Source organism: Hylobates moloch, unplaced genomic scaffold, assembly GCF_009828535.3.
Source record: "Hylobates moloch isolate HMO894 unplaced genomic scaffold, HMol_V3 SCAFFOLD_9, whole genome shotgun sequence".
Taxonomy (NCBI): domain Eukaryota; kingdom Metazoa; phylum Chordata; class Mammalia; order Primates; family Hylobatidae; genus Hylobates; species Hylobates moloch.
The window spans coordinates 80949242-80975673 of record NW_026652284.1 but is presented as its reverse complement, the minus strand read 5'-3'; the positions used below and the strand labels follow the sequence as shown (position 1 = coordinate 80975673).

General features: G+C 43.9%; 1 protein-coding gene across 2 annotated transcripts in view; it reads left to right on the top strand.

Annotated features, from left to right (window-relative positions):
* Positions 1 to 26432, top strand: part of SNX31 (sorting nexin 31) — an 82603-nt gene that overhangs the window by 30937 nt on the left and 25234 nt on the right. The window contains exons 1-6 of one of the 2 annotated variants that reach the window (XM_032758479.2): positions 5195 to 5269; positions 5875 to 5985; positions 10551 to 10641; positions 11553 to 11640; positions 15055 to 15124; positions 23174 to 23266. In XM_032758479.2, the coding sequence (XP_032614370.1) occupies positions 5246 to 5269; positions 5875 to 5985; positions 10551 to 10641; positions 11553 to 11640; positions 15055 to 15124; positions 23174 to 23266 (477 nt within the window). In that variant the 5' untranslated portion in view covers positions 5195 to 5245. Of the gene's footprint in view, positions 1 to 5194; positions 5270 to 5874; positions 5986 to 10550; positions 10642 to 11552; positions 11641 to 15054; positions 15125 to 23173; positions 23267 to 26432 lie in introns of those variants that run through there. The other variant, XM_032758478.1, reaches the window with a different exon arrangement.

Below are 26432 nucleotides of genomic sequence, written 5' to 3'. Positions count from 1 at the left end.
AGAAAGATAGAGCAAGGCTACAGGCAGGGTCCAAGGCTGGATGGTGAGTGGAAGTAGAGTAAGTTCCCATCTTGCTGTTTTCTCTGTGACTAATAGGAAGTGAGGTTAGCTGATGGGAAGGAGGGAGGAGGAGAGTGTGGCTGGAGTCTTAGGGAAAGCGGATGAGGTTGAAGATGAATGTGAGTCAGAATTCCACTGGGTGGGGGAACTGTTTGGATTTCTGTTCTCCCCCAGATCCCATGTTGAATTGTAGTTCCCAATGTTGGAGGTGGAGCCTGGCGGGAGGTGACTGGATCATGGGTGGTTTCTCATGACTGGTTTAGCACCATCCCCTTGTTGCTGTTCTCATGGTGGTGAGTTCTCACGAGATCTGGTTGTTTAAAAGGGTGTGGCACCTCCACCCACCCTTACTCCTGCTCCAGCCATGTAAGGCATGCCTGCTTGCCCTTCACATTCCACCACGATTGTAAGCTTCCTGAGGCCTTCCCAGAAGCTGAGTAGATGCCAGCATCATGCTTCTGTACAGCTTGCAGAACTGTGAGCCAATTAAACCTCTTTTCTTTATAAAAATTACCGAGTCTCAGGTATTTCTTTATAGCAATATGAGATCAGAGTAATACAAACCAGCAGGGTGTGATAGAAGGTGGAAGGAAGGTGAGTGCAGCTGCCAACTGATTTGTCCATCCTGGCCAATGGAAGCGAGTTGGGTGGCGCTTTAACCTCTTGCCTCCCTTGATGTGCAGGTTCTCTACTGAGAGGAGGTTACCTCAGCCAAAACCAGTACTGTGACATCAAAAGAGGACATCGGAGGCTTTAACCTTAATATTCTCTTCTTACATATCTGTAGGATAAGTATGCAGTCGTGGGCTAGAGAGGGAAGTTCATATATCAACACTCCATTTTTAAATGCCCCCATTTAATTTATTTTTATTTATTTATTTATTTATTTATTTATTTATTTTTTGAGACGGAGTCTCGCTCTTTCACCCAGGCTGGAGTGCAGTGGTGCAATCTCAGCTCACTGCAACCTCTGCCTCCTGGGTTCAAGTGATTCTCCTGCCTCAGCCTCCCAAGTAGCTGAGATTAGAGGCGTGTGCCACCACGCCCAGCTGATTTCTGTATTTTAGTAGAGACAGTCTTTCACCATGTTGGCCAGGCTGGTCTCGAACTCCTGACCTCAAATGACCCACCTACCTCAGCCTCCCAAAGTGCTGGGATTCCAGGCGTGAGCCACCGCGCCTGGAAAATGCCCCATTGCGGACGCTACTATGCTAGTTCTTTTTCTCTTCTCACTTGGATTATTTTGAGAAATATGGAACCAGGATTATTAAATGTCTATTTGTACAGGGCACTCTTCAAGATAAACTCACCACATAATCCTGCTCTGAAGGAACTTGTCTTCTAGGCAGCCATCTAACCTGGCTTTAAACTAATTAAGCGTAAAAAAAAGCCAACAACATTCTACAAATAAGCATTTAGAGTGGAGAAGGTAGAACTCAGCTACTTCCAATTAGTCAGGTTATTTTCATTGTCAAGGCCAAAATCACAAAAGAGAAATTTGTTTATTTAACTAAAAGGTCATGGAAGGTTGGCTGCCTCCCACTTCTCACCCCTACCCCAAACCCTGCTCTTCTCTACATTGACTTTATTCTCACAGAGCTTCCCTCCATTTGCTTCAAGATTAGCAGCCCCAGCTGAAGGCAAGGACCCTGCCCTTCCTTCCTCCTTCCGAGGGAGTGAGAATTGCACTGAGCGTCGACACCTGCAGGACGTGCCAGACAGGAGGAGGAAAGGAAGTAAGAGGCAGTGGGCCACCAATTCCTCTCATCCTGACCAACGGCAAAGAGTCAGGTGACCTATGGATAATGTTAGGATGTTGGAAGATTTTAAGCAAAAAAGGAACATTTTTAGGTTTGCATTTAAAAAATATATCTCGGGCTGCTGTGTGAGGACCGCTTGGTAGGGGAGGAGAATGGAAGCAAGGAGACTTGTAAGGAGCTCATTGAAGTGGGGAGTCCAGGGCAGAGGGGATGTTAGCTGGGTCTAAGATGCTGCTGGTGAGATGGAGATGGACTCAAGAGATCATTTAAGATGGGAAATATGGAGGTCTCAGAACTTGACTCGATATGAGTGTTGAAAAGACCTTTCTGAATCTTTCTTTCACTCCGTTATTTCTTACCTGTTGCCAGTAAGTCAAATATTAACTCTCTTCTACATGGAGAGAGGAAGCTTAACACATGGTAGCTTAGAGCCATACAGCTTATCCCAACTGGGATGCTTTTGAGAGTGAAAACAGTGCTGTAGTTATCACACTGGGGTGCCAGGCTTCTGGGCCAGCTGGGAGAGATGTTTACCCTATTTAGAACCTACAGTCACATGGAGCTGGCCTTGAGTTTTGCCTCTGCCACCAACTAGCAGTGTGTCCTTGGATAAGTTTTTTTTTTTTGGTTTTTTGTTTTTTTGAGATGGAGTCTTGCTTTGTCGCCCAGGCTGGAGTGCAGTGGTGCAATCTCAGCTTACTGCAACCTCTACCTCCCAGGGTGAAGCAATTCTCCTGACTCAGCCTCCCAAGTAACTGGGATTACAGGTATCCACCACCATGCCTGGCTAATTTTTTTAAAAACGTATTTTCCTTTTTTATTTTTCTTTTAGTAGAGATAGGGTTTCACCATGTTGGCCAAGCTGGTCTCGAGCTCCTGACCTCAGGTGATCCACAGATCTCAGGTGATCCGCCCACCTCAGCCTCCCAAAGTGCTGGGATTACAAGCATGAGCCACTGTGCTCAGCCTGGGCAAGTTATTTAACCTCTGTGAACCTTTACTTCATCTGAAAAAATAATGGGATTAGTAAGTGTATATGCCTCATGGAGTTGTTATGAGAATCAAGTGAGCTGCTATATGTGAAACAATGAGCCCAATGATCAGGATCACAATCTAATACAATATTTGTATATAATGAATATATAGATATTTTATCCATAAATGATGTGCTGTATACACAGGTTCTTATATATGTAGATATAACACAAAAATATATTGCTTTTTTTGGACTAATCCTTTGAATGTAGAAGAGAGCAGATTTTCTCTTCTAAAGAACTTAGATTCAGAATCATAGAAATTTAGTAATTGTAAGCATGTGGTGGGGAGGGATTAAAATGTAAAGTCAAAACTTGCCCTTTGATAATGAAGTGATGAAAAATAAGCCTGTTGCTAATGTGATCAGCCTTTTGGGGTCACTGAGCAATGTGATTGAGTTGCTGGGGCTCCCCAGGTCCCTGTGAAGCCTGCAGCATCTGTTGTGTCTGAAAGGTAGGGGGACTAAGGAAAGGGGAGCTGTTGCCCGTGGTGGGGACAGGGTCTCACCTGGTCAGCTGACCTGAGCCCCAAATTTGTGGTCCCCCAGTGATCTCCTGATTGGTCATTTGGATCTTCCCTTTTTACATCCTGACACCTGGAAGGTGATGGGATCAATTGCACTCCAAACCTCAGCATCACACAATAAACCCATGCAATAAAACTGCAAGTGTACCCCTTGAATCTAAAATAAAAGTTGAAATTATTTTAAACATGATACAGAATGTGTGCAGTGGGTATCAGATTTTCGCGCCACAAATTCAGGTGTATGCCATAAGTGTATTAGTCTAAAAAAAAAAGGAGGTTACTTCCCCGCCACTCCCACCTGCACTGTGTGACTAGCATTCTGGCTTATATAGCAGTCTCCAAACACAGAAGATGATGTGACTCCTTTCTCCATTTTCCTGAGGATGTTACATGACCAGCACAATTCTGAATGCCTAGGAGAGAAGTTAATTTATTGTATACTGTGGATGCCTTGGGGCATTAGAGTTTAATCCTCTCAGGGAAACTGGGATGAGAAAGGCTGTGACCTCAATCAGCCAGAGATGAAGCAGGTCTGTGGACTGACAGCATCGCCTTCAGAAGATGCCAAGGAAAAATCCACCCCCAGATCGCTGCCCTGCGAGGCCCCATGTGGGCAGCCGCTGGCCTCTCTGGACACTGCCTCCTCCTGGGGTCCTCCCTCTCCCTATAGCAGCTGGAGTAACAACTCAACCTGTGCTTCCTTGAACTCTGATGGCCTAACAATGTCTCCAGCTCCATTCCGAGAATGTCACAGGTCCCCAGATTTGTTCCTGCTTCTAGCACACATCCTTCCCCTCGCAGGATGCTTAAGCCTGCAGAGTTGTGTCCAGCTGGAGCTGCTCCTTCAGCTGGAAACTCACTCACTAGATGGCAACTCACTTCCCTTCACTGGCCTCACAGTTTGTGCAGCTCAGATTTTTGCTGTAGCAAAATCATAAATTACTGCATATTTAGTGTGGTATAATAAAAAACTAATTTAATCTTTGTCCCCAGTTCCTGGCACAGAGCTCCTAGGAATTTCCTTAGTGTTAGGACTGCCTTTTGTTATCCATAACAAGCACCTTTCAGCATTGCCTGATTTTATGCTGATGAGATGATTCTTGGCTGAGGGACTCCGAGGTAGCATCAGGATGCGGACTGGTCACCTGAAAGACCACGGCATGATTAGAGGACTGGGACTTTCAGCCCCCACCCCACAACCCTCGGCCTCTGGGGAAGGGAGAGTGGCTGGAGATTGAGTTTCGTCACCAGTGGCCAATGATTTCATCAATTATGCCTGTGTCATGGACCTCCATAAGAAACCTCTAAGCAATGGGGTTTGAGGAACTTCCGTAACGGCACCTCCATAAACAACCCCCCTAAGCAATGGGGTTTGAAGAGCTTCCAGGTTGGCGAGCACGTGGCGGTGCTGGGAGGGCAGGGCACCCAAACAGAGCATGGAAACCCCACCCACACCTTGCTCTGTGCATCTCCTCCGTTTGGCTGTTTCTGAGTTGTAGCCTTTATAATAAGCCAGTAATAGTAAGTACACCATTTTCCTTCACTTTGTGAGTTGTTCTAGCAAACTATCAAACCTGAGAGGGGGTCATGGAAACCAGAATTTGTAGTCAGCTGGGCAGAAATGTGGGTTACCTGGGCCCCATATTTGCTGCTGGCATGTGAAGGGGGTAGTCTTGTGGAGCTGAGCCCTTAAACTTGTGGGATCTGATGCTAACTCCAGGTAAAGCATGTCATAATTGAATTGAATTGTTGGACAGCCATTGTTATGTTCAAGAATTGGAGAATTGGTTGCTACATGGAAACACCTTCCCCCTGCCCCCACCCACAATTAGTGTCAGAAAAAATCAGGGATATGGGCTTTAGGGATGCTTGGAAATACTGAAAAGTGGGCAAGTTAATTATGAGACTGTCAAGGATGCGGACTTTATCAAAAGCTGTTTTCTCCAATATAGATACTCAGTTGTTTACTTGGAAATTCTTTAAGCTTCATGTTACTGCTTTGCCTTGCCTCCAATATACCCCACAAAACAACCCTTCCAATCTCTGCACTTGTCTCTTGGGAACTTTGGGTACCATATGCTAGAAGAGTACCAAAAAAGGAAGCTGTGGATTGTTCGCTTGCTGCAATGGTGCAGCTTTAAAAAATGGTGTGGAGGCCGAGCATGGTGGCTCAGGCCTGTAATCCCAACACTTTGGGAGGCCAAGGAGGGTGGATCACCTGAGGTCAGGAGTTTGAGACAAGCCTGGCCAACACAGTAAAACCCCGTCTCTACTAAAAATACAAAAAATTAGCTGGACGTGGTGGTGGGTGCCTGTAATCCCAGCTACTCGGGAGGCTGAGGAAGGAGAATTACTTGAACCCGGGAGGCAGAGGTTGCAGTGAGCCAAGATCACGCCACTGCACTCCAGCCTGGGCAATGGAGTGAGACTCCACCTCCAAAAAAAAAAAAAAAAAAAGGCATGGAAATGTATTTTGCTTTTCTTTTGCTTATAGAATACATTTAACATCGCCACCAAGAAAGCTTATCTGGACATATTTCTGCCCAATGAACAGAGTATTAAAATTGAAATTATAACATCAGACACTACTGAAAGAGTCCTAGAGGTAAGCTTTGTTTAAACTCCAGCTCCAGAACTGAATCTGGGGATGGTTCTGTTTGGAAAGCAGAGAGTGGGATACGGTTACCTTCCAGGAGCTTCTGGCCTGTTGTTTTACTCTGTGGATGATTATCTGCAGAGGTACTGGCATTTCCTGGGAGAACAACCAAGGAACCTGAGATACAGCCAGTCCTCCAGGGCCTCTTTGATTTCACCCTCCCTGGGGGCATCAATTTTCCAGAGATCTCTTGGAAGGCTGCTGTCACTTCCTTGGAACTTAGCCAGGGATGTGGCCTGGAAATATATAAAATGCTTTATTATTGGATGCCCCATTGTTGGGAGCAGGAAGGAAAGTGGGGCTTGGCGGAGTCTAAAACAGGTCATACCTAGGTGTGTGGGTGACAGGGGAGTTCTTGAAGGTTCCTATTCTCCCACAGGGAAAATTCTTGAAACCAGTGCTCCATCAGGGCTAATTCTGGGTGCAGAGGGCCCAGACGTGAGTTGTAGTCCACTGTCTGAGGACTAATAGGACAAGACCCAGAAGGCTTCGTCCTTCTTCAGCAGCTCTGCCTCCCAGACCCCTTTTCCATCTGCTGAGCCGGGCTGCAGAGGGGACGCTGTCTTCTCACACCCACATCCTGCTCCCTGGGGGCAAGCTCCCAGGCCCTTTTCCTCCGGAAGGTTTTAGCTCTAATCCTCCAGAGAAACATACAAGAGAAAATACAAAGTTATAAACGTGAAGAAGAGTCAGAAAGTTTCTAGGACCGTTCAAAGGACAGAAAGTTCTTGTGCTTGGGTTATGGTGTCTGACCCTTTCTGAGCTGAGAAATGGAAGCACTCCCATTTTGGCTGCTAGCTCTTCAGGCCTGCCTTGACTTAACCTATTCCTGTACCTCCAGCCTCTCTCATATTCATCGTCTCTCCGTTTCCTCCTCTCGATCCTACATCTTGACCTTAGTTCCAGCCCTCATTGTTTCCCAGCTAGATCTCTACAGCTGCCCCTAAACTAGTCTCCCTGCTTCCAGTCTTGCTAATCTTCTGTATTGATTTCCAGCATAGTCTTTCTAAAAAGTATCAAAGGCCCCTGATGCTTGAGGGAGTTTGTACCTCAAACACAAAAACCTCAATTGCTCAGGATCTAGAAGTGGGAGATAGACTCATAAATGAAGGAGGAGTAGGAAGGCAGTGATAGAGTGGGAGCCACAGACTGCATGTGTCTGGGGCCAGGCAGGTAGCTCTGGGGTACAGCTGCAGGATCAGAGATAATTTGGAAATGGATGGAATTGTTCAGAACAGGAGAGAGCACCTGCCTTGCCCAAAGACATCATCATTGACTTCTTTTTTTACACACTGGGCTTGCTGACCAAACTAGACATGCCTGCAGCTGAAGGCAGTGGTGGTGGTGGTAGTTTGGGGTCTCCTATCTTCTGGGTTTAGGATGAGTCCTGGATTCAAATTACAGTCATGTGCCACATAATAATGACGTTTCGGTCAACACTGGGCTGCATATACAATGGTGGTCCCATCAGTTTATGATACAATATTTTACTGTACTTTCTCTATGTCTAGATATGTTTTGGCCGGGCATGGTGGCTCACGCCTGTAATCCCAGCACTTTGGGAGGCCAAGGTGGGCGGATCACAAGGTCAGGAGATCGAGACCATTCTGGCTAACACAGTGAAACGCCATCTCTACTAAAAAATACAAAAAAAATTAGCCGGGCGTGGTGGCGGGCGCCTGTAGTCCCAGCTACTCAGGAGGCTGAGGCAGGAGAATGGCGTGAACCCAGGAGGTGGAGCTTGCAGTGAGCCAAGATCACGCCACTGCACTCCAGCCTGGGCGACAGAGCAAGACTCCGTCTCCAAAAAAAAATTATAGTAATAACAACAATAGATATGTTTAGATACACCAATACTTACCAGCATGTTACAATTGCCTGTAGTATTTAGTACAGTAACATGCCTACTATACTACTATAAACCCGGGCTAACAGGCTTGTAGCCCAGGAACAGTGGGCCATACGATCCAGCCTAGGTGTATAGTAGGCAATACCATTTAGATTTGTGTAAGTTCACTTCGCAATGTTCACACAACAACAAAATCGCCTAACGATGCATTTCTCAGAATGTATTCCTGTCATTAAGCCACACACAGCTGTACAGTGCTGCTGTGTAAGGGCTGTGTGAATTTGGGTAAGTTACTTTACAGACAATGTTTAAGTAAATAATTATAGAAATAGTTCACATTCCCGAGACAATGGCAATTGTGTTTATTGATCATTATTGGTATTGGTATTGATATTGATATTGGAGGGAGTGCTGAATACATACTGCGTAGGACAGTATCTCTAGGGTTCTGTGGTACCATCTATTTTGTCCATTTCCCTTGAAACTAATAGCATGCATTTGATGAAGTACATTTGCAGTCAGAAAAATGTGCTTCCTCTCTTCCAATCATGTTGGCTTGTGAGAAATTCAGACATAAGACATTGACATCATCAGATCAGGTGAGTTGAACTGGAGGTTCTACCCTAGAAGTGGTAGTTTCCATAACAGGTGAAGTGGTCACTTGGCCAGCCACAGGTGTGAATTTCCTTCCAGGAGCTGGGAAATTCTCTAGCTTGCATAAAACCATAATTTAAGTTTTATAATCAAAAATCACCTGCATCTTCTCCAGCACACTTCTGCCATTCTCACTTTGCTTCCCCAGGTTTGCCTCACCCACAGCCTGCCTTTTACTTTTCAATGGTCTCTTTTTTTTGTTTGTTTTGAAGTGGAGTTTCACTCTTGTTGCCTAGGCTGGAATGCAATGGCGCGATCTTGGCTCACTGCAACCTCCGCCACCCAGGTTCAAGCGATTCTCCTTCCTCAGCTCCCGAGTAGCTGGGATTACAAGCACGTGCCACCATGCCCAGCTAATTTTTGTATTTTTTTTTTTTTTTTTAGTAGAGATGGGGTTTCACTATGTTGGTCAGGCTGGTTTTGAACTCCTGATCTTAGGTGATCCCCCCGCCTCGGCCTTCCCAAGTGCTGGGATTACAGGCATGAGCCACCATGCCGGGCCTCAGTGGGCTCTTTAAGGGCCAGCAGCAAGCTAAAATCTAGGACTACTGTGGTGCCAGTGATGGTGTTCGTGTTTTGAATCATCATTAACATTTGCTAAGAGGAAAAATATTATTATGTATTTTTTTGCTGATGCTCACTCCTCTCAAATGAAGGTGTTTATGTCTTTATGAACGCGAAAGGTTTCTTCATTCTCCTTTTGTCCACATGCCTTTCCTCTGTCTGCCTTGGCATGTAAGCTTGTTGTTTTCCCTAAATTAGACAGAAAAGAAGGAAATCTAACTTGAGTGGACCTGGGTCAGGTTTACTTTGGGAAAGATGTCTTTACTATGCTGTTACCTACCACACACTCACCCACTGTGTTTGGCTTTTGGGCGTTTTGCAACCCAAAACATGGGGGAAAGAGAGAGACAGAAATAAGGGGAAAGGGAATTGCTTTGAAAGTGGTGAAACTATTCCTGAGCTGCTCTTTATTTTTAGAGCTATGCTGAGAACACCCACTCATACCAGCCACCTAATGAGACTGCTTCCTGGGGGTAATTTATGTATCTCTGACAAGAGAAGGCCCCCTGTGAGGCTGGTATTTATACGACTGCCACCTAGAGAACTGGGAGCCGTGGGTAAAGCAACTCTCGAGGGCAGTGCTTGGAGGTGACTCCTTGTGTAGTACAGAGGTGATTTAGTGAGTTAAGACCAGGAGTATAAAGAAATTACTCGAAAGCCCAGCGTTAAAGCGGGGCGGGGCGGGGCTGGGCAGATGGCAGGGAGGTAGCCTGTGGTCATTAGAAGAAGTTTCTGCTAAGGGAGTGTGAGTAGATGTCCAATGCTGTGAGGTGACGCCCTAATAGGCTGATGGTAAAAATGAAGCCACTGGTGTTGAAATGAAAGCTGTTTGGTATAAAAGTCAAAGAGGAATGTGAAGGAAGGCAACCTGTGCCTGGGATCTGAGGTTTTCATTTGGCAAACATCCTAGTAAATTACAGTTGACCATCGCAGGAAACATCAAGGCGAAGCAGGCCTGGAGTGTCAAAGGTGGGCAGTAGCGCATGCACGTTTGTATGCCAGCCAAGCGGCGGGGAGTGATCCTTGTCCAAATAGCTGGTAATGCAGCCCATAGGAAGGTAAACTAGTGTGCAGGCTCCAGGGACAGACATCACAGAAGGACAGATGTTCATGGAGCATGGCTGCTGCCCTCCAGGGGAAAATAAAGACCAAGACGATCCGGGAGTGTGTCCACATCTGAGATGGGATGACCAACCTCAACTGGGGCCAGCCTCTGTCCCTTGTGGTGGGACTGATTTTTATTTTCTTTATTCTAATTGTTTGTGTTTTAAAATTTTCTAAAATGGATACCATTTTTGGATTCCGAAAAGCTTTCTTTGAGTGTTCACTAACCCATGACAGCACTTTTTATTGATGTGTACCAGCCATTTCCGTGTCTGCATGTCACAGTTAGGATGCATGGTGGGCACACCTAACTTTTTCCCCTTCTGCTTGTTTCTGGTTAAAGGTGGTGTCACACAAAATTGGACTGTGTCGGGAGCTCTTGGGCTACTTCAGCCTCTTTCTCATTCGGTTTGGCAAGGAGGGCAAGCTCTCTGGTAAGAAGGAAGGAACAGATGAATCAGCTAGGAGATGGGGTGGACAGGTGTGAGCAGGGGGCTCGATGCAGGAGTCACAGCTGAGGGGCTGGCCACCCACTGGGCTGTGATGCCTACCACTGTTCTCAGTCACTGGGTTAAGAGTTTGGGGAATGGGAGGTTGCGTCCTTGTTAGGGGAGAGTGGGGGCAAACCACTCATACCTTGGGTGGTCCAGTAATTGCACTTTTGTACCCCCAGCCCTAATCCTGACCCCTCTCCCCCTTACCGCTGGCCTGGGCCTGACCACTGACCACCCGCCTGCACCGTTTCCTGTGAATGGAGTGCTAGACTCCAGGGGTCAGGACGCCCCACCACGGCATCATTTCTCCTCGTTAAGGAATATTTGTGGATGATATTAATGAGTTATTAGATTCTTTTTTTCAAGTGTAATGAGATAGTGTAAGAAGGCAGTCTGATTCTCATATCTTTTGTTTTCTCTACAGTATGTTTCTAGATATTACAAGGGTTTTTTGTGCGAAATGCTATCAGTTATATTAAAGTAGTTTATAAATGTCCTCAAGAAGCCAGGGGAGGTGGTTTTGAGTTGGAAGTTAAGGGGCTTGTGTAGGGGGTTGTCTGCTAGGCCCTGTGGTGTGCTGCAAAGGCACTGGATGTCTCCGGATCTGTTTTTTCATCTATATCACAGTGTAAAACATCCCCCACTCAAGGGGCTGATATTTTTGAGGATCAAATGATATTTATTTTTTGAATGAACTTCAGAAAGTTAAAATTACATGTAAATACAGAAGATATTCTTACTGTGATTTTATTATTTCCAATAATAAGGTTTTATTTTCTCGTTTGAAAGCTGCTATGTATAAGCTGTCTGTGCTGTCTCAACCAGTAAGACCGGCTTTCCCCTTTCTCTAGTTGTGAAAAAACTGGCCGACTTTGAACTCCCTTATGTTAGTCTTGGAAGTTCTGAGGTGGAAAACTGTAAGGTTGGACTCCGAAAGTGGTAAGTAGGTTCTGAAAGTGACAGAGGCGTTTGAGGACATTTCGCCATTGCCCATCAGGACTTATCAGAGTCCCGTCACATCCTGCTCACAGCCTGACAGCTGGAGACCAAGAACTTAGAGAAGGTTGTAAGAAAAGCAATAAAGGCCAGGTGCTGTGGCTTATGCCTATAATCCCAGTACTTTGGGAGACCAAGGTAAGAGGATTGCTGGAGCCCAGGAGTTCAAGATCAGCCTAGGCAACATAGCAAGACCTCATCTCCACTAGAAATCAAAAAAATTAGCCAGATGTGGTGTTGTGCATCTGTGGTCCAGCTATTCAGGAGGCTGAGGCAGGAGACTCACTTAAGCCCAGAAGACTGAGGCTGCAGTGAGCCAAGATTACACCACTGCACTGCAACCTGGGTAACAGTGCAAGACCTTGTCTCAAAAAGAAAAGAAAAGCAATGAAAATGAGAAAGGGTGAAATAAACTAGCTTCTGAATATTTGTCCTAAAAAATAGGATGTTGAGGATGACTTTCAGTAGTCTCAGGTAAATACTCAGGGCCGGGTGGGGTATGAAAATGAGGAGGGTAGCCATCTTTCTGCATCTCTACTGATAGGCGAAGAAGAAAGTAAGACTTGAAAACCAGGGTCAGGGCCAAGGGACATGGACTAAAGCAGGTAATGGTGGGAAATGGCTGGCCTTGGGTTTGCTTTGCAATGCATCACTGACTGTATTAATGGAGGGACTTTGTTGATGATTACAACCAGATCTGATTTATTCGTCGAAGTGTGGTATTCCCTGAAGGTGAAGGGTGGATTCAGCCAGTTTGCAGTGAATTTGAACTCTAAGTACTAGGCTTACACATGCCTAAAGGATGTGTACAGGGCCATCCATATTCCTAGATAGATAGGACACAAGTATCCCTCTGCAGAAAATACTGTCATTTCCTCCAGTAACACAGGGGCCTGTGGAGAACAAAATATTATAGAAAATAGCGCCGAGCAGCAGGACCTTATGCACCCCCAGTCCTATAACCTGCAGCTCCCAGCGTTTATTACCGCGGCTGCAGGGGATTGCTCCTTAGGCTCACTCTCTCACAGCCCATTTATTCTGTTATCTGAGTACCGAGGTTTTAAAGAAAGGTATTTTGAAATCTAAGCATTCCCTTGACCTTGTGATGCCTTGCTCTAGAGCTCCAGTTTGTGGCTTTGAATTGTGGAAGGGTATTCCCAGCAAGGCAGTTCATATACTGCTGTTCAGAAGTATCCTGAGGAATGGTCCAGATCTTGAGGTGTGAAACCCTGAGAAGGGGAGAAGGACTCGGTTCCATCCAACGATTTAGAGAACAGCTGTTCTGGAAGCTGCTTACTGTAGTGAGTGGCTGAGCACAGTTGTTTCTGGAATTACAGTATGTGAATCTAAGTTGCGGCTTGCTCAGGTCTTAGCTGCATAAACCTAGCCAAGTTGTTCAAGCTCTCTAAGCCTCAGTTTATCTGTAAAATTGGAATAATAAAAATAGTTTATTGGATTATTGTGAGGGTTGTGTAAAATAGTCCCATATGCTCAGTAAGTTTTGGTCGTGTTTGTGACTGTTATATTCATCATGATGGTGATTATAGGAAGAAAAAAAATCTTTGGGGCTTAGATTTTCACTCATGTGCTCTTCTGAAAACCTGATATCAAAGGAGAGATGACGATTCTGTTTCTTACCTTAAAGCTTGAATTAGAAATTAGGCATTGCCTATGTCTTTTTTAAATAGGTAAACTCTAGATGATATGTGCAAGAAAAAACATCTACCCCAAATTATAAGCCAGCATCTCAGATCCAGGCAGATTGCCTCTGTTGATGGGAACTGGGAAGAAAGGAGGTTCCACTTCTGTTGTTAGAGCTGAGGATCAGGTCTCTGGAGGGGAGACTCTGGCATAGGCTCCTGCAGGTGCCTTGCCCTCTTTCCAGAGGGAAGTCTTGCCGGGTGGGAGCCGGAAGGCTAGCTCCAAAAGCTGAGTGATTCCCAGCAGGTGAAGCCTCAGTGAGGCCTAAGTGGCATCTTAAGGACTTTTCTGTCCTTAAGGAGAGATGCCTGGGTGTATCTCTCCAATGATGATGATATGGCTTCCTCCAGGCCAGAGGGTGCTTGTGCTGGCCTGTGGGAGCCCCAGTCTGGGATGGGTCTATTCTCTGCACACAGGGGCCTCTGGGATGTGTGGTTGCATAGTTACCTGGAATGTAAGTAGGGATGCTTCAGTTACTTCTCCCCACCCCAGAATGAAATTGACCTTCAAGCACCATATTTATCCCTTTCCTGGTCTAAGCCAACCCCATTGGTCTACTCACCCTATTCTTCTGAGCATAGCAACTCTGCTTACCTCTGCCTTCTGGTTGGTAGAGATCAGCCTTCGGTACCCTTTCCTGACAGTTTCAGTCCCTTCTTAACATGCTACTGTGCTTCTACAGTCATTAATTTCAGTTCCTCGTGATTCTGGATCTGACAGGCAGACACGGAGCCCCTTCTATTTGCAAATTACTCTATCAAGATGCAGAGGGGCATCTCTGGATAGGCCCCTGGCCTTGGGGTTCTTCACAGATGATGTCAAGAAAACTTAATCAGGGCGGCAATTGGAATAAACTCAGGGTGCAGAGGAAGCACAGTGGACGGGCGGCTAATACAGCCTTAGGGAGTAGGGACCAGAGGAGGGGGCATTGCATGAGGCTTGCAAAGAAAGGCCAATCAATCAGGGGAGGAGACTGGCGAGGACCTTGGTCTTCCAGGCAGGGGGAGAGGAGAGAAAACATGGTTGGAATATAGCGCTGGTGGTGGGGTTGGTGAGAGATGGAACTGGAAATGAAAGCGGGGGTGGTCCCGGGAAGGGCCTTGAAAGTGAGTAGAATAAATACCCAACTCCAGGAACCATGAGAGTCTGAAAAGTTTCACAGGAAAGACCACTCTGGTTAGAATGTGGAGCATGAGATTAAGGGCATGTAGCTGAGACAGAAAGCCCGGGAAGGAGGCTCCCAGGGTAGCTCGGGCAACAGATGAGGGTGGCCCTGCTGCAGGGTGGTGAATATGGTGGTGGGTCTGTATGGGACAGATGACTATGCCAGGTATTGTGCAGTGGAGAAAGGGAACCCAGGGCTTGGTGGCCAAGAGTGAGGCTGAGTGTGAACAGGGATGCAGACCATTCCCCTAAAGCTTTATTTTTGTGCCTCTTTACTGTCAGAGCCCTCCAGGCAAGAGCTTACAGTGTAAATAAATTAGGAAACCAAAGAGGTGGAGGGGCAGAGTGAAAGCTGGGCAAGTGGAGATGCGGCTTCGTTAGAAAAGGGGGCCCTGGTTCATAGGGTAGAGGGCCACCACTTTCCAAAGCACTTGCCAGGTGTGCCCATGGGCCATGTCACAGGCATGAATTTCACGCTCCTGAATTTTGCAGGTATATGGATCCATCCCTCGACTCCATGCTGATGGACTGCAGGGCGGCCGTAGATTTGCTCTACATGCAGGTGAGGGTCACCAGGAGCTCTGACAGCACCACAGATCATAGGCCATGTTGGCTTGGAGTCACTAAAAAAATTTTGTGATAGTTAATAATTCTACCTCCATACCTAAAATAGGCAAATTCATAGAGACAGAAAGTAGAACAGAGGTTCCCGGGGGCTGCGGGGAGTGAAGGAGAAGTTGTTAGTGTTTGATGGGTACCAGTTTTTGTTGGGGGGTATGATAAAAAAGTTTTAGCTCTAAATAGTGGTGATGATTATCCAACATTGTGAATGTATATAATGACTCTGAATTTTGTGAACAGTTAAAATGACAAGTTATGTTGTATATATTTTACCATGATAACAATAAAATGTAAAAAGTAGAGGAGTTTAGAGAGAGAAAATGAATTCTATCTCCATTTTAACAATCCCTCTCTGAATTTTCAGCTGACACACTGTCATCATGAGCCTAGAAAGGATATGCCTGATAACTTAAAGTCACACATGATCCTTAAATCTCACTCTAGCATAGCCTTCTTGCACCTGAGCCAACAAGCAACCTGGCTGCCATTGGCTCCAGCTGGGTGGGCGTGTGGCCTGCGCATTTGCGTTGGGCCCCGGGCTCAGAGAACCCGTGCTTCTGTAATGATCGCTGTTACCATCTTGAAATTCTTCATTTTATTTTTATTTTTTATTTAAAAAATGAAATTTTCATTGGTACATAGTAGGTATATATATAATATTGATGGGTTACATGAGATATTTTCATGCAGGCATGCAGTGTGTAATAATCCCATCAGGGTAAGTAAGGTATCTATTTCCTCGAGCATTTATCCTTTACATTACAAACACTCCAATTATACTCTTTTAGTTATTTTTAAATGTACAATTAATTTTTTTTTACTATAGTCATCCTGTTGTGCTAGCAAATACTAGGTCTTCTTCATTCTATTTTTTTGTGCCCATTACCCCAAATTTTTAATTTTTGAACAGCATTTTCATTTTGCACTAGGTAGACCCTGAAAATTACGTAGTTGGCCCTACCTACTCCTACCCCCAGCCTCTAGTAAAGTAAATTTCGAGCTTGGCCTCAGTTCCCTTCTCCTGCCTCGTGTGATGAAGCTTCTGCCAAGTCGTGGAATGGTCAGCCGGTGCTGTCCCCAACATACACACCCCGGTCACCAGCTGCCCCAGGTGTTCCCACTCACCGTGCCGCCATCTTCGGAGACCTGATCTTTTCCAGGCTTGGTTCCACAATTCTGGGAAGAAAGCTCAGAAACTTCTTTCAGTGAGTTCCCTGAGAACATCTCACAGTCTATTCTCAGGCAGCAGGCAGGGTGGTGGGTCACAGCCCTGCCCTGCTCCAACCCTTCCCAGACTTTCCATCTCACTCAGGCTAAACCCCAAATCCCAATGTCCTTGTTCTTTTTCCTCCATAGCATTTCTACCATCTGCCAATGTAAGTATGTGTGTGCGTTGTGTATATTTGTTTACTCTCTCCCTACTGGAATGATTTCTCCATGAAAGTGGGTATTTATTCGTTCACTGCTGCATCCCCAGAAACTGGAACTGTTCCTGGCACGATGTCAGCATTAAGCCCTGGGGTGGGCCTGGCATCGTATTAATTAAGTGCATTATGTCATTAGAGCTTCATAACAACTCTGTAAGGCAGTTGGTACCATCCACACTTTCAGGAAGAGAAACATTAGCTTTGCTGACAAAAGATTGAGTAGTGGGTTTGGATTAATAGAGGTTGTAGATAAAGAAATTTAACAACACTTATTTACAGGTGCCTTTTATTTAGCGTGATTCTAAGCTGCTACACTTGGTAGCTTTTATAAACTCAGGAGAGAGGGAGATGGTGGATAAGTTATTACTTTTAATGAGCTTTTCAAGTGGAATGTTAATAAAACCTACTGTAGTACTTTGGGTATAGAAAAAGGTCAATGGGTGGATTTTGACACCCTGGCTTACCAGAGGGTGTAGAATAGGGAAAGAAACTTAGCCCATGCCTCCCTAAGTGACTTTTATAGATCAAGACCCTAAAGCTCTTCTAAATTCTAAGAGGGCAAATCAAAATATCACTTATTAAATGTTTAATGTTCACTATTGTATTTTTATGGCTAGAATATAGCTTTGAGTTCATTCCATATTATACATTAATCCATGTATAATTATGTTCAGCCTGGGAACAGGGGCACACACCTGTAATCCCAGCACTTTGAGAGGCTGAGGCAAGTGGATTACTTGAGCCCAGGAGTTCAAGACCAGCCTGGGCACTATGGCAAAATCCCATCTCTACCAAAAATATAAAAGTCAGCCAGGCGTGATGGTGTGTGCCTGTGGTCCCAGCTACTCAGGAGGCTGAGGTAGGAGGATGGCTTGAGCCCAGAAGGCGGAGGTCACTTAAGATGTGATCATGCCATTACACTCCAGCCTGGGAAACATACCAAGAACCTGTCTCAAAAAAAAAAAATCATGTTCAGTGTACTTGATATGAGTTAGAGAAGAAGTTTTCCACTTTAAATGTTTATTGAGGCCCATGCTTGCTACTGTATCCTTGCTATTATGATACATTATTAGCTGTGTCTGGTTTGATACCACGTCCTTGGTTGAGATTGCATCACATAATTCTAATATCGTTCCTGTGGGAAATATCATCTTTATGGCATGTCTTTTGTTTCTCATTGTGATGAGAGGTCAGAGCTTCAAGCATCATAATGTGACTTTTTAAATCTGTCTTCATTAAAGAGTTATAAACAGAGGGAAACAGATGATGATACTTCCCCTGCTCAAAGCTAAAAAAACAGGTGGTTTCATGGGAGGCACACTGAATTGCAGTTTCAGAAATGAATTCTGTCCCTTGCTCTGCCACTGGTCCTGTCTCTGGGTGACCCTGGTCCAGCCACTGCATCCTTCTGAACCACGACATCTCCCTGTTGAGACGAGGCGGAACTAACATCATCTCTAAGTTTTCTCCAAGCTTTAATAGACTGTCATTCAAACCTTAGCTCATTGCCTGGCAAAGTCTCCAAAAAAGTGTAGTTGATGTCATAATAATCTTTATCATCATCATTATCATCATCATTGTTCCCTGAATCTGGGTAGAGGAGCTAAGAAGTCAAAGGTGGGTCCAAGGTCAGCAGGAAAGTTAGAACCACAATCACTGCCTCTTTTGGGAGGCCTGCCTTGGCTCTCCCCAGAAGAAAATGCCTGCCTTCCTCCCACTTCTCCCAACCAGACTCTGAATGGCCAAGGGTAGAGACTGTCTCATTCCTCCTGTGTCCTGGGTGCCTGGCATATGTGAAAGACTAAGAAGCGGCCAGGCATGGTGGCTCACACTTGTAATCCCAGCACTTTGAGAGGCCAAGGCAGGTGGATCACCTGAGGTCAGGAGTTCAAGACCAGCCTGGTCAACATGGTGAAACTCCGTCTCTACTAAAAATACAAAAATTAGCTGGGCATGGCGGCGTATGCCTGTAGTCCCAGCTACTCGGGAGGCTGAGGCAGGAGAATCACTTGAACCCAGGAGGCAGAGGTTGCAGTGATCCAAGAATATGTCACTGTACTCGTGCTTGGGCGACAGCACAAGACTCTGTCAAAAAAAAAAAAAAAAAAAGACTAAGAAGCAGTCATCCTTTAAAAAAGTTAACATGAAAAGCTCTTGAGTTCTGATAAATAATGGAGCCATCATAATTAACTATTAAGGGGCACAGCTTTGATTTTCTAAAGCGTGATATCCAGTGAGTCAACTGAATTCCCACAGCCCGTTTCCTTTCTTCTCCTCCTCTTTTAGCCTGAGTTTAAAAATGAGAGATTGCATTTAAAACTATAAGTAAGTATAAATTTTGAAGGCTCAGTCAATTCTGGGCCTGCATTTCAGCAGGGCCTTGCTGGCCTGGACAGTGATGCAAATTAGAAAAAGGCACCCCATCCTCCAGGTGGGGCTAGCCCTGCGTTGGGGCCCATAGCTTGTTGAGTGGAGGGGGGCTGACCTCTGGCTTCCTGACTCCCCTGTGGCCTGGTGACCTTGTCCAGGCACACATGCCCCTGGCCCTTCTCCACCATGCTTTAGCCAGAGCCGAGAGACCAGTGCCTGCCTTTGAGAGAGGCATGTGACCTCCATTTCTCACTACTGTGCCCTCTGCAGAGAACACTAGAGCATGTGTGATTGAAGCTCAGGAAGACCATGGCTTATGTGATTTTGCTTGATTTTTAATTTTTTAATTTTATTATTTTTTCTTTTTTTCTATCTGCAGAACCTTTAGGATGCTTGATTTTTTAAGTTCAGTTCTGCATATGCCCCTCTCAGCCAGTGTTCAGGGAACCATATAACTGAGTAGACTTGTCTAGACTGGACTCTCATTGTCTGGACCTACTCAGAGTAAGGCACTGTATAATATCGCATTTGAGTGATGACTTGTGAACCCATAATCAGGGTCAACTCTTTTCAAAGGTAATGATACAAGGCTGGGCGCAGTGGCTCACGCCTGTAATCCCAGCACTTTGGGAGGCAGAGGTGGGCGGATCACCTGAGATTAGGAGTTTGAGACCAGCCTGGCCAATGTGGTGAAACCCCCTCTCTAAGAAAAATAGAAAAATTAGCCAGGTGTGGTGACACATGCCTGTAGTCCCAGCTACTCTGGAGGCTGGGGCGAGAGTATGGCTTGAGCCCAGGAGTCGGAGTTTGCAGTGAGCTGAGATCACACCACTGCACTCCAGCCTGGGCAACAGAGTAAGACTGTCTCAAAAAAAAAAAAGGCCAGGTGTGGTGGTTCATGCCTGTAATCCCAGAACTTTGGGAGGCCAAGGCAGGCCAATCATCCGAGGTATCTGAGGTCAGGAGTTTGAGACCAGCCTGATCAACATGGTGAAACCCCATCTCTACTAAAAAGACAAAAAAATTAGCTGGGCATGGTGATGCACGCCTGTAATCCCAGCTACTTGGGAGGCTGAAACAGGAGAATCACTTGAACCCAGGAGGCGGAGGTTGCAGTGAGCTGAGATTGCACCATTGCACTCCAGCCTGGGCAACAGGAGCAAAACTCTGTCTCAAAAAAAAAAAAAAAAAAAAAAGGTAATGAAACAAAACAGTTACGTTACCTTTGCTGTAAGACATCTGCATCTCTGTGTCTGAGGATCCAGTTACTCTGATGGTGAATGACATGTCTTGGGTTAGTACTTACTGCTGTGACTCCTGTTTATCTTTACACAGCCATCCCTTCTTTTTGATATTGTTCCCCTGTACTAACAGCACTTACTGGGCTCTACCATCAAGTACAATTCAGGAAAGAAGGCAGCGTTTAGTTCTTCACACCCATGCTTTCTTGTATGGTCTGTAGGTTTGGTTTGATGAAGAATTGGCGACACGGAGAAAGCCTTGGGGTGGGTAGCTGCCTACCTGGTAAGAATTCAGTGGCTTGGGCAAGGGAAGGAGGGCTTGGTGTAGTGTCCAGACCTGGGTTTGTTCTAACTCCTGCCACTTACTCACTGGGTCATCTTGAACATCATAACCTCTCTGAACCTCAGTTTACTCATCCGTAAAATGGTGGTATTGTTCCTCCGCACAGAATAGAGTAGGCCCCCCTCATCCTTGGTCTTGCTATCTGTGGTTTCAGTTACCTGTGGTCAAGCATGGTCTGAAAATATTAAGTGAAAAAATTTCAGAAATAAACAATTCATAAGTTTTAAATTGCACGCCATTCTAAGTAGTATGATGAAATGTCTTGCTGGCCCGGAACATGAATCATCTCTTTGTCCAGTTTATTCGTGCTGTCTGCATCATCCACCCATCAGTCACTTAGTAGTGATCTCAGTTATCACTGTCCTGGTATCCCAACACTTGTGTCCAAGGCCCCAGTTTTACTTAATGGCCCTAAAGTGCAAGAGTGGTGATGCTGGCATATTGTTATACTTGTTCTATTTTCTTATTAGTTATTGTTGTTCATCTCTTACTGTGCCTAATTTATAAATTAAACTTTATCACAGGTATGTAGATGCAGGAAAAAACAGTATATATAGAGTTTGGTATTATCCATGATAGTACCAGGCATCCCTCCTGGGAGTCTTGGATAGTATCCCCTGAGGATAAGGGGGACCACTGTAGTTGGGAAAAAGTCAATGACAAAATCGATCTAAAACAAGTTTTCGACAAATATTAGTTATTTTTCTTCTCCTCTCTAAATCCCATGTCCTTTTCCCCCAGCCTAAACAGCAATATTTAAGGCGCATTCAGCTTTTCATTCTTCTCTGGGAGATAAAGCGTAGCCTGCCAATATCACTGAGGGATGTAACAGATAGGCTTATATTCAGACTAAGGTGAAAATAAGTGCCTGATAATTGGCAAAGAATTGCTGGGCATTGCCGTATGTAGGACACTGGGCAAGGCACACTGAGACGATGGGCGTGGGGTCTTCCCTTAGGGGTTGACAGCCTAACTGAGGGACAATGGCCAATTCTGCCCTGTCATGACAAGTCAGAGCAGCACAGGCCGAGTGTGTGCGGCTGAGGAGGTGGACAGCTGATTCCACGGCCTCCTCGGGGCCAGACTGGCTAAAGGGGAAGGGAGCTGGGTGCTGAGAGGAGAGAGAAAGAGCACAGGAAAAGGTGCCTAGCCCAGGGAGGATAGGCTGAGACAACAGGCTTTGTTACTTCCACATTTCATGTTGCTTCACCACAATCCTGACGCGCTTCCACAGGGGGCCGTTGCCTTCCAGGTGATTTCTGCCTTTGAGCCCAGTGTCGTTCTGCTGAAGCCTGCAGTGGATTAGGAGGCAACCAAGAACCCCATTAGGAATTGGGAGTTTGGGAACACTTGCTGATGGTGGTTACCCTAGGCTGACCAGACAGGACCCAACAATATATTCAGGTTTAATTTTTTTAATGTAAAATTAGTTTTTATCTTATAAAAAGTTTGTAAATATGGAAGAGTTCAAAAATGAAAGTAGATGACACCCCACATCTTAAATCAACCAGATATATAAACTATTAATTAACTCTTTGGGTGTATTTATTTCATATACATTTCATGTATTTTCACATCCATTTCCTTGACTCGTAAGTATCCATATGAGGGTTTTTTGTTGTTTTATATTTTTTTGTTGTTGCTTTATAAAAATTAGGGTCTGCTACTAGACTCTTACTTGGCAATTTGATATTTTTCATGTACATTACACACATTTCCCATGTTGTTAAATATTCTGTATAATTTTTAATGATAGCATAGCCCATTATTTAGTTATAGCCAAACTCAATTACCTATTTTGGGGCATTTCATAACAGTACCTACATCACAGGGTGGCTGTAAGGATTGCCTTTTGTTCTGAATCAATTAGAACATTGCCTGACACATAGTAAGCACTATACATGTGTTTGCCACTATCAAGTTGAAAATGTTTCATTGTTATAAACAATAGCAGTAATGGCCTTATCAATATATTTTTTCCAATATCTATGTTTATGATTCAAATATACTTATTATTTGGAACTCCATTTTGTCAATTGCCAATACATAGCTGTTGTCCATTTTCCTTTTGGTGATGCTTACATTTTTCCTATTGCTTTATATAAATATTAACCGTTTGATATATATGATGCAATCATTTTCCTTGTTTTTCCATTTGATTCTTAGTTTTGTTCTTGGTGGTTTTCATGTACAGAAGTTTTATGTTTTCACATAATTATATATGACTATTTCTTCATTATGACATTTTGTTTCTGTATCTTAAAAAAGATATTCCCTACCTCAATGTCAGATAAAAATATTTACCTTCATTTTTTTCCTGATTCTTTTATGGTCTTTTACATTTAAATCTTTACCTGGAATTTATTTGATTGGGTGGTGTGGGGAAAGAGCTAATTTTATTTTCTTTTTTGCCAAGTGTTGCCAATTGTCCCCAAGCTGTTGAACAATCTCTTCTTACTAATTTAAAAAATAAGGCTTATAACATGCTAAATCCCTAAATATATATCCACTTGGGTTTGTTTTTATATCCCTTCATACAAGAGTATGTTTTTGTCAGATTGATTAATTTCTGCTAAGACTGCTAATTTTACAACTTATGTTATTTTAAGGCAATACAGGACATTGAAAAAGGATGGGCCAAACCCACACAGGCGCAGAGGCAGAAATTAGAAGCTTTCCAGAAAGAAGACAATCAAACAAAGGTGAATCAAATATTGCTCCAAGAGAAATCCCTTGAAAGGGAATTAAAGAAACATATTAGAATTGAACTGTTTCTGTAACTTATAACCCTACCAAGCACTAAAAGGGGGGGTCTTTTTTAAAAAATGAGAATATCTTCATTGATTGTTCTGAGTACAGAATTAGCAAAGGCTTATTGTTTAAAGATTCTAAAAAAAACACAGATGGTATATTGTGAGTCCTCTGCTAAGTTAATTAATATAGATCTTCCACATTATTTTTAGTGACTACAGAGTATTCCATTTTATGGTTATATTATCATTTGTCTAACCACTTTTCTATTATTGGAAGTCAGGTTGTTTCCAGCTCTTGCTGCTGTAAATCACTTTGGCAGCAAGAGCCATGAGGCCCAGGGCTGTGTCTAATTTATACATACTCTGTGTATTCACAGCACCTGGTACAGTTCCTGGCTGAAGTCCCTGAACATTGCAGCCAACATCCTCTTTCTTTGAGTATGTGTTCTATTATTCCTTAGGATATATTTCTAAACATTTGTTTTTAAAGTTTCCATAAAGGTGTTACCAACTCACATACCTCCTGCCCCCAAGCAGTGAATGTATCTGACAGACAATACGTATTTTAACAGAAGAAATGGCCTCTGTTTTGTTGTGTTGTCTTTTTAAAAATTCTTTTGACTTTGCCAATGTTCACAACTGCAACACTGATTTTTGAATGAAATACAACCAAAATTTAGAGGACTCATTTATATGTAACAGAAAATAATTCTTCAAAGGCTCAGACACTTTGAGATTTTTATTAATGAACTGCAAAAAAAGAAAAAGGAAAGGCACATAGTGCCACAATTTAGTATCCCCCCCCGCCCCCCGCCCGCCGCTGGCCCAGTGTTCTACCTCAGCTTTGTCAAAAAAAAAAAAAAAAAAGGAGCTCATTTTCTCTGTGTGTTTGTAAATTTTGACAAGTGCAGCTTCTATTTTGATGGATAGAATATTGCTGTTACTTTAGATGCGATTACAAACTGTGTATACCACAACCAAGTCTTCATTACATATCTGCCCTATAAACCTCTTAATTTAGTAAGAACATTGTTCTTACCATGCCCTGCCAAAATATGTATTTGTAGTTTTTCCACAAAATAAATTTTATCTTCTATGATAAACATTTTATCTGAATTTACCATACTATTTGTAATAATGCTATTTTTAAAAAGCTTTGCTTTGAGTACATAAATTGAATGAAAAAAATTAATTATTGTTGAAATTTACTTTCTCTCAAAGCATCTGCATGTACTGATATGTAACCAACATTATTTGTTTGTGAAGTTCTTCTGCTAATGGAGCAAACACATTAACAACTATACTTTATGTACAAGAAAACTTGAAATGAGTGAAATTAACTTAAAAAAGAGTCATTTGATCTAAATCAGAGAAAGGCTGTGGTCCATGGGCCACTTTTTTTATAAATAAAGTTTTATTGGCACACAGTTATACTCATTCATTCATGTATTGTCTAAGGCTGCTTTTGTGTTGCAGTGGCAGAGGTAAGTAGTTGCAACAGGGACCATATGTCTGTATAGCTATAAATATTTACTAGATAGTTCTTTACATAAAAGTTTACCAGTCCCTGATCAAAATGAAAATATATTAATATAAACATACTTTCTGCAGCTGTGTATGTTAAATTGTCTTTTTAGGTACAATCTTAACTAATTTTCAGGTAGAGAATCCTTGTAGAATTCTGTCCTCTGGTGTTCGTGTAGTTAGTAAAATCACAACACCCTTTTATTGAATGTCAAATGCCAACAGGCATTTTACATAAGTTACTTACTCATCAACTTTCTTGCAAAATAGAGCTTCACTTTTAATTAAACAAGCACTTTCTTTTAGCTCATTGCAGCCAAGAGATTATTACAATTTTAAAGAAGTGTTATCAAATAATAAGATAAACAATTATAAATTTATACCATATCAGTTAGAAAGTGTCGTAGCAAAAGCATGACACTACTCTCTGTCTGCTCTGTGACAAGATGACTCAGCTCCTGCCCCCAATCACTGCACAAGTACCATGTACTTGCAACCTGTCCTTTCTGATGTTTCTCACTGACCCAACTGAAGCCCAGCACCTTGATGCATCTCCCAAGCTGAAGCCTGGACCATAGCACAATGAGCTGGCACATGTGGCTGGATGGGACAGTGGCTTTGAATACTCCTGCCAGCATGAGATCAGGAGTCAGCTGTCCCTTACTGCTCCTGTCTCGGCCTGTTTCACTTTATCAGAGAACACCTCCGGAGTCCTTGTAAAGGAGGTGTGAGTTACCTTGCTTCAAGAAAGGATCACAGGTTGTCACTAGGTAGTCTTCTTTCTGATTTAAACATGTGCTAAAGTGGGAACTCTGTTCTCTGCATGCACATCTCACATACCATTAGGCCAAGCCCATAGCGAAAGCTGGAAGAACAGAATGGAGGTCACCAAACCTATACCAGCTTATTTAAATGCAATCATTAATAAAATGAAAAGCCCTGGATAGACATTAATGTGACAGGATGCCTTGATCAGTGGTGTGACTGCAACTGTCCTCAGTTCTTAGATCACTTCAGAAGCAGAGGGCAAAGCTAAATTTTAAAAGTCTTCCCTGGGCAACTGGGAGCTCTCCGGAATTCTATGTAGAAAGCAGACCAGCTCATGCCCGCATTGCCATTTCTAAAATCTCTTTCTCTGGCAATTAATACCACCATCATATAAAGCAGCCTGTAGAAATGAACTACTTTTCTCCCTACATAGATCTAACTTAGTTTTTTAAAAGCCAACATTTTAGGCCAGGCACAGTGGTCACGTCTGTAATCCCAGCACTTTGGGAGGCTGAGGCAGGCGGATCACGACAAGGTCAGAAGATCGAGACCATCCTGGCCAACATGGTGAAACCCTGTCTCCACTAAAAATACAAAAATTAGCTGGGTGTGGTGGCATGTGCCTGTAATCCCAGCTACTTGGGAGGCTGAGGCAGGATAATCACTTGAACCAGGGAGTCGGAGGTTGCAGTGAGCCAAGATCGTGACGCAGCACGCCAGCCTGGGTGATAGAACGAGACTCTGTCTAAAGAAAAAAAAAAAAAGCCAACGTACACTTTTTTGTTTACTTGCTATTATAATCTGCTGAGACAGAATCATATCT